At 35.5% G+C, this 12,269-nt stretch overlaps 1 protein-coding gene across 3 annotated transcripts in view; it reads right to left on the reverse strand.

Moving 5' to 3' along the window:
• The window catches only part of KIAA1328 (KIAA1328 ortholog), a 222,265-nt gene that overhangs the window by 115,524 nt on the left and 94,472 nt on the right, over positions 1–12,269 (reverse strand). For 2 of the 3 annotated variants that reach the window (XM_069468090.1, XM_069468091.1), the window contains exon 6: positions 6,595–6,722. In XM_069468090.1, coding sequence (XP_069324191.1) covers positions 6,595–6,722 — 128 coding nt within the window. The remainder of the gene's footprint in view (positions 1–6,594; positions 6,723–12,269) is intronic. The other variant, XM_069468092.1, reaches the window with a different exon arrangement.

Consider the following 12,269-nt stretch of genomic DNA (forward strand, 5'->3'; position numbering starts at 1 on the left):
AATTTTTGCTCATCTTTTATTTTTAAAATGAATGTATTTAAAATACCAAAGAATAAAATAAGTTTCGATGAAATAATCCTCCCAGATTGACCCACACAATAAGAACATTAGTAACCCATAAGGGCTAAACTGATGGCTGCTACGCTCATGATTTAGCTCTAACTTCCCCTGCCTGACTGGCCCCACCACTGCATGAGGCTGGTTGGTGAGAGTTTATGGTGGTCGAGTAGGCCAGTCTGTTATCAGCTTTAGACGATGGTGCACTGTTTCTGTTTGAAGTGGAATTTGTGAATAGTTGCACAGCTCAACAGTATTTTTTAATTCTGTCTGCTTAACAGTCCATCATGTCAAAGAAGATCAAGAAAATGCTCAAAGAAGAAAACAGATTTTTAATGATTGAGAACTGCAATGTAATCTTGTTTCTGCCAAAGATAAGATGATTTGCTTGCTTTGTGATACTGCAATATCAACAGTAAAGAAATTCAATGCTCATCAGCATTATAGTACTCATAAGGACCACAGATATTTTAAATTAGAGGGAGAGGCACGGAAGGTTGTACTGCAGAAATTAAAAGATGAAAAGCAAAAGCAAAGACAATTCATTCAAGCAGCAATGAGACCCGGAAATAATGCCACTGAAGCAACTTATAAAGTAGCTTATATACTTAGGAGAAAAGAGAAGCCATTCAGTGATACAGAAATTGTGAAAACACATTGTCAAAGCTTTAGGACGCTTAGACCCCAATAACGTTTTAAAGTACAAACAACTGCCTCTTTCAAGGAGAACCATAACTGATGGGCCTCATGAATTAGCCTTCAACTTAATAGAACAACTTCATGCAATACTTCAAAAGGAAAATATATATTATTCAATTGCTTTGGATGAATCAACTGAACTACTGACTTGATGCAGGTTTTATGCATCATTTGGGTCATAACAGAAGATTTTCTTTGCTACAAAGAATTACTTGCTTTGGGCAATCTTGTGAACAGAACACAGGGAATAGATATCTTCAACAACTTTCAAGATAAATACCATGAAGTTGGACTACATTTTGTAAATTTAGTGAGTGTATGTACAGACAGACAGTGCACCTTCCCCAACAGGAAAACACAAAGGGTTTACTGCACAGATAAAAAGAAAAAAGTATTAACAGATCCAGATGCTCTCATTTCTTTTCATTGTATCTTGCATCAGCAACATCTCTGTGCTAAAGCTACTATTTTAAGTGACACTTTGCAACAAGGTATAAGTATTGTTAACTAAATTAGTGCAAATGCAACAGGGAACTGTCAGTTTCCCAACATGCTAAAGTGAAGGATGAGGTATTCAGTGTGGATTTGCCTATCATTCTAAAGTGTGTTGGCTATCAAGGAGACAGGTGTTAACCAAAATTTTATCTCTGCAAGAACAGATAGTTAAATTTTATGAAAAATAGAATCATCAATGCGAATTATTGAAAGAAAATTTTTATAGGAATGCAGCATTTCTGTGTGATATCATGTCAAATAAAAACAACTTGAATATTTCTTTGCAAGGTAAAACTAACTCCATTTATGATATGTAGCAAAAAAAAAAAATCCAAGCATTTTGGAAAAAAAGCTATCTTTTTTCAAAACACTTCTTCAAAAGGAAATTTCAGATGACCATTTCCCCATTTAGCAAACGTCACTGATGAGCAGGATGATATATGCAAATAATTAGAAGAATACGCAACTGTTACAGACCTATTACCTGGAGAATACAATAAAAGGTTCACTGACTTTGGAAATCATGACATCACACTCAAATTAGCATTTCAGCCTCACCTAGTTGGTATCAGCAAGGCATCTAAAGAACCACAGATGGAATTGATTGAGCTCTCAGTAGATGACATTTTAAAGTCATCGTTTGATGCTAAGATCCAAATGAAACATCGGAAAATGCAGAATACTCACACCTTTGGCAACATGCCGGAAAAATGCATTCTTGTTTTCAACCACTTATTGGTATGAAGCTACAGTCTCCTATCTAACCCAAATCAAGATGCCCTTAAGGTCACAAAGGACTGATATTTATGAACAGGATCAACTGAAACTGTGGACCTCCATGCTGCAACAAAATATTCAAATGCTTTCCAACAAAAAGCAGACACAACAAAGTCATTAAAAGCTTAGTTAACTTTAAAATTAATAAATAGTTTTCATTTTTTCACATTATTTAAGTACATAGTTAGATTTTTACAAAATAATGTACATTTTTAAGTATATCTAATTGAAGTTTCTGGAATATGGCCTTACTTGATTACAGCTAAATTAATGAGGCCTTCAACATGAAAAGTTTCCCCACCCCTGATCTTTGCTACCCCCTATGCGGTTAGACACCTCCCCTGACATGGTAACCAGGCACATGGCTTTCTGTTCAACATTCTTCTAATTTGAAAGCAATACTTCTGGTTACTATTAATTATGTAAGACCACCAAAAGATGTTAAATACATACTCAACAATGATTTATCTTTAATGTATTTCAGATTCCTGACTAGTCCATGATCCAGATCTACTAAGAAACATGGGAAAAGTAATCATGGGGAAAATGGAAAAGTTTCTGTTAAAAGGACTTTTACCAGATAAGAAGAGTAGAGATTCCTCAATATCCTTTGTCCACAGCTAAAAAGTGATGATATTACCCATTTTAAAGAAAAAAGAGAAATCTAAGAAAATTCTAAAGCTACCTCTTTATGTCTACCTGCTAAAACAATGCAGAATTAAGAAAAACAGTAAGGTGTGCTTGTCCACCAATATTTTCAAACTTGAGTGGGATAAATTACTCAAAATGCTTCCTAGGCATTCTCTTAATATAAAGAGTACTTAGAAAATACAACAGCTTTTCTAAAATGGTATAGCCTATCAAATAAGACAAAAATAGAAGTTATAACTATTGTGGTTTGAAGTGACACTATTTGTTTAGATTCACAACAAACCAAATAACAAGTACTTGACTGTGACAAGAAAAAGCTTTATTCTAAAATTTACATTGGCCAAAACTATGGTTAGTCGTTCCTCCCATGTCTAAGACTAAGATTATACTACTGGTAGGTAGCATTTCTTTTTTCTTTTCTTTTATTTTTTTGAGACAGAGTCTTGCTCTGTTGCCTGGACTAGAGTGAGTGCCGTGGCATCAGTCTAGCTCACAGCAACCTCAAACTCCTGGGCTCAAGTGATCCTCCTGCCTTAGCCTCCTGAGTAGCGGGATTACAAGCATGCATCATCTCGCTCGGCTAATTTTTCTATTTTTGGTAGAGACAGGGTCTCACTCTTGCTCGGGCTGGTCTTGAACTCCTGAACTCAAGTGATCCTCCCACCTCAGCCTCCCAGAGTGCTAGGATTACAGGTGTGAGCTACTGCACCTGGCCGGTAAGTACTATTTCTTAAAATAACATAATGGGGTAATAGATACACATCAAAGAAATACTTCAATCTAAATAGAACAAGTGAAGAATCTCTCTAGAACCCACAAAGAAGAACTTGTGATGCTGAATGAATCACAAAATGAATGCGCAATGCATTCATCTTTGAGGCAAAGCAAGGAGGCTTGGGAGACAACAAAGAAAAAATTCACCTTGTAAATAGAGCAATTTCTTTTCAAGGAAATGGTAGAAGTCAAAAAAGGAAATCATAAGCTAGGGCATTCTTCTGGAGAACTGCAGACTTAATATAACTGTAAGCAAAACTCACAATATGCAGTTTAAGCCAGATGGCAACCAACACAAAGAAGAAACAGAATAATTCTCTCAAAGTCAAATAAATGCCTCCTAAAAAATGAACTGTTGCCATCTCCATCACAAAATCTGAAGGTGAGATTTTTTTAAAAAATTATTTTGAGAATAAAATTTTATGTTTTACCTGACACCGTGGCTTCTTACAAAGAAAGAAAATAGTCTCCCCCTATCTCTAGCATGTTTCGGCACTGGTGTTCAAAAACCTGTATGTCAGATTAAGAGCCAAGGAGAGTTAATTATAGAAACAAGAACATCTAAAGCAAATTTTCAACAATTTTAGCTATCTCATGTTTTTCTTGTCTTTCTTTCTTCAACAAACTGTGGTGCCAGACTGTCTGGGTTCATATCGTGGTTTTGTCAACCTGCCTGCTGAATGACCTTGTCAAGTCACTCATTCTGTCTCTGGGGTTCTTCCCCTGTAAAATGGAGATAATAACCTACCTTTCCTCACTGAGTCAGGATTAAATGATTTAACATGTGCTGCAGTACATGTTATAGCACATACAAGGTATATACCACATAAATATTTGTTAACAAAAATAAATCAAAGAAAAAATATTTATTAAGCCAAGCCCTATGTTAGGCTCTGAGTGTACAAACACCAATGCAACAGGATGCCTGATTGCAAAAAAGCTTGGTGAGGGAGATGAACGCATAAGCAATGATTACAAAATAACACGAAATGTGCTATCACAGAGATGAGCACAGTCTGTGAATACACAAAGAGGACGTTGAACTTCATCGCAAGGTAAGTGGGAGGAGGGGAGAGAATCAGGTCAGGGTCCCCATTCAGGTTCAAAGTCTTCACAACGATGCCCTTCCTATAAGGAAGCAGACTTGTTGGCCAAATTTACCTAGTTCCCACGAGGAAAGAAAAGAGGGCGCTTACCTTTGCTCAACTAACAGAAGCCTGTCACAAAGAATAAACCAGACAACATAGACGTAAGGTGATGTTCTCCACTTGCTATTCAAAAGGAAAGTTATTTTCCCTCTCCAGGTTGAAATGGCAGAGCCTACAAATGGTCTTAAACTTTGTTTCATTTTCGTTGTTTATAAAGCATAATCTAAAACTTGACCACCAGGTACTTCCTGAAAACATGGTTTAAAATTTTCTCATGATTAAGTAAAAGCGATAATTAAAGTGTCTCCTTTTGAGGGTGTACTCTCTCCATGTGTTTAGGCAACATTTTCATTCTAGTACTTGGGATTTTTTTTTTTTTTAGTTTTTCCTCTCAAGGCTAAAGTTAAGGGAGGCAGTGTTAACTATGATTCCTCTCTAGTGAAAACTCCAAGAAATCATTAGCTTAAATATAAATCACTAACACCTGGGAAAGTTTTATTTTCCCTCAGTTTCAGAAGTAGATAGAAAAGGGTTGGGCTTTCTTATCTATTATAGATGTCTTTAGGGCCCCCTAGTGACTACTTGACTCTCAGTCTATATCCTTAAGGTTTTCGGACTATTAATAATGGTGAATGAAAGGTTCCTCTGCTTCCACTCTCAAACCCTTGACAAATGGGTTGCCCTTCAGTCTTGTGCCCTCTTCACACACCTATGTCATGCAGAGGGAGGAAGCAGAAATGCAAAAACAAAGGTCAGAAATTTGATCTTCATGCTATAATTTTCTCTAACCCACCCAAAAGCTATAGGCAAGGGCAATCCTAAAAACTGCTTGATTTGTTTTCAGAGTGGCAGGGAAAAGTCGTATAAACAATCAAGAATAGCTGCTACCTTTCTCTGCCCCTTTTTATAAGCTACATTTTCAGAAAACAGAACAAAAGAAAGTATTTCAAATTAGAATACAAAAAAACCATTTACACTTTGGCTATTTCTTGAAAATTTTGTGACTTCAAACAAAAATATGCTAAAAGTCTCAGCTATACTACATTCCACAAAAATATTTATTTTACTCTTCCCTATGTGTAAACTTTAGGTCCAAAACTGTAGTTCCCTTAGCCAAAATACTAACCCATCTGAAACAGTTCCTAGATTGAACAGCACTGGTGTTCTTTAAAATATCTGCAAAAAACTCCAAAATCTGATCTTTAGGACCTGATACTATTCAAAGGGGAAGATAACACTTTAGTATATTATCCATATTTTATACTTAATATGAATGATTTTGAACCCTACTATGAAGTTCTTTCTATAATGTTTTAATATATAAAGCTTATCTTCATCCATTTGAAGATTTAAACTCATGGGTATGAAAAAAACATGAAGTATCAGTTGCTAAAGGTAAAGAAGTGTGTCTTTAGAGCTTGTTTCACATCACAACTGGCAGGGTTCTGAACATTTATTTAATTACGTAATATATACCATTTGGTAATATGTATATAAATGTTTACATATAAATATTCATATATATTTATGTGATTAATACATGTATATAAACATATGCCAAATATTCTAATTTTCTCTAATTAAAGTTTTTGTATGTCACCAAGTCACTTTTATTATTCTAAAAAATTACAAACATGAGTTAGGAAAGGCTTATTAGTGTTTTCCATAAGGACAACTGAGTAACAAATAGCCCACCTGATCTTCATTAAGTAACAGAACAGTGAGTTTTCTTTATCATTCCTACTGCGCTGCATACAACCAGGAGCTTCCCCACTGACCACAGCCTGTTTCAAGCAATCATTCCTACCTCTGGGCCCCAGGTACAGAAGAAAGGAAAGAGGGTGGTAAAAGACACCAACTCAACCACATTCTGTACCTGCATATTGTAAAACAATATTATATACTGTGAGGCAATTAATATACAAGGCAAATGGCTCTTCTGACATCTTGCTGATCCATTAAAGACAAGAAAGGTAAGAATAAAGATGCTTACCTGCTGTTCCTGCATTTTAGCAGCACCAAGTTCTGAGAGTGACATGGTGAGCTTCTCCTGCTGTTCCGAAAGATATTTCTGATAGAGGCTTAGAAGTTCTTGGCACTCTCTATACTGTAGTTGAAGAGGTGAGATTGTAAATTAAGGGAAAAAAAGCTGAAAAATGGATTCAACCAGCATCCATCAGTGCTGCTTTTGGAATTCCAATAAACAAAACAGAGTCAGAAATGCAACGATACTTGGTGAGAGAGTAGGTGAGTATAAAGTCTTTAGATGAAAAGAGTACATGCATCCCCCCCAAAATCATAAAACAATAATTCACAAAGAGAGTAGCTATGGTAATTCCATTTAAAGACAAATTTATCTCTCAATTCTTTAAATTTGAAAACATAAAAACAAATGCAGACACATGCAAAGGAACCCATGCCTCATACCATATAAAAGAACTAACTGAAAATAGATCATTGATCTATATGTAAAAGTTAAAACTATAAAACTTTTAGAAGAAAACATAAAAGTCCATCTTTGTAATCTTGGGTTAGGCAATGATCACTTAAAAGCACAAGCAACCAAAGAAAAAATAGATAACTTGGACTTCAAAATTTAAAACTTGGCCAGGCACAGTGGCTCATGCCTGTAATCCTAGCACTCTGGGAGGCTAGGAGGTGGGAGGATTGCTTGAGGCCCGGAGTTAAAGATCAGCCTGAGCGAGAGTGAGATCCTGTCCCTACAAAAAATAGAAAAATTAGCCAGGTGGGGTGGCATGTGCCTGTAGTCCCAGCTACCCGGGAGGTTGAGGCAGGAGAAGCACTTGAGCCCAGGAGTTTGAGGTTGCAAGGAGCTATGATAACACCACTGCACTCTAACTCGGACGACAGAGTGAGACTCTGTTTCCAAGAAAAAAAAATTTTAACACTTTGTGCTTCAAAGGACACTATTAAGAAATTGAAAGAGACACCCCCAGAATGAGAGAAAATATTTGGAAATCATATGATAAAGGACTAGTGTCCAGATATATAAAGAACTCATACAATTCAACAATTAAAAAGACTATTTATTAACCCAATTAAAAAATGGGCAAAGGCTTTGAACAGACATTCCCCAAAACAAAATTTACAAATGACTAAAAAGCACAAGAAAAGATGCTCAACATAATTAGCCATTAGGGAAATGCAGATCAAAAACACATTGAGATACTACTTTCACATTCACTAGGATGGCCATAATCAGAAAGACTTACAATAACAAGTGTTTATGAGGATGTGTAGAAAATGGAACCCTCCTATATAGCCAATAGGAATGTGTCGTTCTGCCCATTTGGAAAATAATTTAGCAGTGTTTTAAAGAGTCAGACGTAGACATATCATGTGACCCAGCAATTCTACTCCCAGGTATATACCCAAGAGAACCAAAAACATATGTTCACACAAAAACTTATACATACATATTCAGAACAGCATTATTCACAGTAGTAGAAAAGCAAAAACAACCTAAATGTCCACCAACTGATAAATGAATGAACGAAAAATGAAATAGTATTATCATAAATAAGAATGACGTACTGGTGAAACTACAACATGGATGAACCTTGAAAACATTATGCTGAATAAAATCAGCCAGACACAAAAGGCCATATATTGTATAATTCCATTTATATAAAATGTTCAGAATAGACAAATCCATACAGACAGAAAGTAGATTAGTGGTTGCTACGGGTTGGGGGAGAGGAAATGGGGAGTAATTGCTAATATACATGGGTTTGAGGGGAAGGTAATGAACATATTCTGAAATTACTGGTGTTGTTTGCACACCTTTGGGAATATACTCAAAACCATTTAGTTGTTCACTTCAAAGGGAGAATTTCATTGTATGTGAATTATATCTCAATAAAGCTATTATGAAAAAATTAAGTGACAACTTCTGTTCTGGTAAAAATATTAATAATTACTGCCAATTTACACAGAAACTGCCTAACTATATTAAACATAAAGGGATTATAATTTGATTTTTGCTTTGTTTTGCATAATACCAGTTAAGTCAATATTTCATTCATAAAACCATGGGAATTTTCTGCCCATATACTTCCACACATTTCTCACAGTTTCCTATAAAGAACATGGCAACCTAACCTGGGGTACACTCTCTCACAGCTCCTAAAAGTTGCAAAGTGCTCAAGATGAAAATACTAAATAGGAAAGGTCACCTAACTCCATTGCTTAGGTGCCTGGGAGACAGTTCTATCCAACAGAGAGTTCTGTTCCTTACTTCTCATTGTGGTAATTTCTTCCCCTGGCTCCTTTTTCTTTCAGATCATTTCTGAATCTCCCTCTTAACACTTACTTATGTATGCTCTTAGTATAAGAATTACTGTCCAATGGGATTATTCTGTATAAATACTTTTACAACAGGTCATCATGATTAAGGGTGAGAACAATATTTCTTAAATGTCAAAAATGGTGACTAGTTTCAGTATTCTTTAACATTTTCATAACCTAATCATTGCTTCTGGGCAGATTCCTGTTCTAATAACTTTTGCCAATCATGACTACATAAATAACCAATTGCTTCATTATTCTCATTATTAACCTTTAACAAAAAAAAGGAGCCAGAGACAGTCCATAGACGAGGAGCTGGTTCACAGGGAAAGGACAGGTTACCAAGCTTAGGGAATACATTAATCAGAAGAGCTTGTTGAATACTCAGCATCTTAAAAAACAACAACAATAACAATAGTATGAATGGTTGAACGGTGGTCTAAATAAACTAATAGGTTTTCAAAGTCAATCTGTGTTAGACCAGGCTGGTTTTACATTTCCACACTTTTTGTCAGCCAAGCTCCAAAAAACGGGAATGATTTGTGGTGGTCCCAGGAGTCTCTGCCAGCTATTATGTATATAAAAAGAATTTTTTATTCTAGCTGTTACCATAGGCAGTAATTTTTATAGTAGGTGAACATATTAGCCTGGTCACAGAATATGAATTTTACTCTGAAAAATCAAGCACAATTATAAAGCCTAGGAGTTAAATGTCAGCATTTGAGACAAATTATAGGCAAATTCATTTAAACACATGCTATGTGGCAGAATATAAAAACAGGTAGCCCTACCTTTATCAGTTTTTTATGTCTTTCTTAATACACCAGATTTCAAAATGCTCCCTTTTTCCTTCCTCCCCAGCACAATGAGACTTCAACCTCCCATCTGGAGAGAGGGATTTATGTTAGAAAAATGTGGGTAAAATGTTCTCTTCATTGATTTGGGGGGTACAATGAAAGAGAAGACATATTTAATTCAGTCCTGGCCAACTGACAGAAAAGAACACAATAGATGTAGAAAACCAAACCTAAGGGGAGGTGTACACCAAACCATCACATGAATTTAACACACTGGAGTCTGCCCAACCACCATTTGTGAACTGAAGGAAATAGAAGTCATCATAACCTCTTCAAACAAAGAAGTCCTCATAGGATAATATAAATAAATATAAATTAGTATTAAGCAAAATCACATCAAAACCTACACAATGAATTAATTAGCTGAAATGGCTACAGGAAATGGTCATTTATCATGCTTAAAGTCTCAACTGTAAAATGTATTATATACAAAAATAAAATTAAAGATCAAAGCAGAATGAATAAGGAAGTGAGTGAAAGAATAAAAACTCTGTGTGAGAGAAAAATTGGAGGTGAAGGGAGGAAGAACCAGAGGTAAGATACACTACTGGTAGGCTGCCAAAGTAGAAATAGATCATCTTAAGCTGGAAGAATTGCTCTGGCCTAGCAGAGTCCACACCTACCATCCCACCTCGCCCTTGTCTCTGATAGCTGGGATGCTTGGATCTGGTGCTTAGTAATCCTGATATAACATAGAACCAAATGAAGGAAGGCCTCTATGAGAAGAGAAAAGGTGAATCATTAAATTAAGAAAAAAATCTACTTTCTTAGACTCAAGACTAATTGGGAAAAATGGCTGAATCCCATTCTGGGGTAGGGAAAGTACAAAGATGAACTTGAAACATCTTGTTGTGCTATAACGCAAGAAAGTGTTCAGAGACAGATAGGGGCTTGTCACAGGAATAGGAGCTAGCCTGAAAGGGGACTCTCTTTAGCCAAATTTGGGACAACTTGAGCACTGAAATAAATAATCACTCTCATTAATAGAAAACTGCATAAATAAAAATCCACCAGTTCATAGTGACACTTCAAAAGGGGAGAAAAGGATCGAAGGGAAAAAAAGTGAAGTCCTTCTTTACAGAAGAAGGATGCTAGCTAATTACTTAGAAGGAATGGTCAAATTTTAAAATCACCATTTTATAATACCCAATGTAATAACTAATTCAGGCAAGGATCATTAATAATTACCAAAACCATTAGTTGAAAGGTTAATAAGATATTCATAAGGTGTCAAGATTACTTACATCAAAAAAGAAAATGTACATTTAAATGGCAAAATATCATGGTCACTACCCAAATGAAGTGAATTAACTTAGCATTTCCAATAGTGGAAAAACGGAAATTATGTACTTCCTATTGCATGATGTAGGCAACACTGCCTATGAAATAGTCTTGACAAATATTTTAAACCTGAATCTAATCAAATCTGTAAACCTAACTCCCACTTCACAGAAATTAGAAGGAATAAAGGAACAAGTTAAATTACACCACAAGGAAACAATCAGACAAATTCAGTTTATGGGATATTTTGCAAAACACTTGGCTTTAACTCTTCAAAAGGTCAATGTCATGGGGGAAAAGGTTTGGGGGAGCAGGCTTATTCTAGATTAAGAGACCAAACACACAACCAAATGCAACCCATGGATCCTTGCTCAAGGGAAAAGATAGCTATAAAAGGCATTCTTTGGACAACTAGGGAAACTGGAATATGGACCCAATGACAGTTGATACTATTAGTTTTCTTAGGTATCATAATGTGGCTTATAAAGTGAAATGTTCTTATTCTGAGATGAGTCTGAAGTATTTAGGGATGACATATGATACCTGCTACTTTCAAGAGGTTCAGAAAAAAAAGTAACCAAATAAATTTTTATTTATGTAAGTAAATACATTTATATCTCTACACATTTATATTCTAGATATTTATATATATGTATATACTTATAGATCTATAAAAATTTATATATAAAAATATATACATATATATATGATGAGGGGGCAAAGCAAATATAGCCAAATATCAACAATTGTGCAATCTAGGTAGAAGGTATACAGTGGTTCAATGCAATAGTTCGTCAACTTTTCTTTATATTTGAAAATTATCATAATAAAAAGTTACAGAAAAACTCCTGTAGTTTTGATTTTTATTGTTTGTGTTTTTTTGTGTTTTTGTCTTTCTGCTATTACTCAGTCTCTTCTTGTCTTCCTTTTTCTACCTTAAGTTATCAAGGGAGAAGCAGAAACTTGAGTATCAGGTTAGCCTCCTAAGAGCTCTCTACAACTCCATGTGTCCTTGGTCATTAAGTCAGGTGACAAACTGTTACTATGATCTAATGATATCCTAACTAGAACCTGTCTGTTGAGCCAGAGAGAGGTACATACAAGGCAGCAGAAAAGGCCATGCAAAAAAGGCCTGCCAAGCTTTCTTCCAGTCATTTCACAAATGCTTTCTGAATGCTATGTAACAGGAATAAGCAGTACAAAGGCAGTAATGTAGAGTCAG

Source organism: Eulemur rufifrons, chromosome 5 (assembly GCF_041146395.1).
Source record: "Eulemur rufifrons isolate Redbay chromosome 5, OSU_ERuf_1, whole genome shotgun sequence".
NCBI lineage: Eukaryota > Metazoa > Chordata > Mammalia > Primates > Lemuridae > Eulemur > Eulemur rufifrons.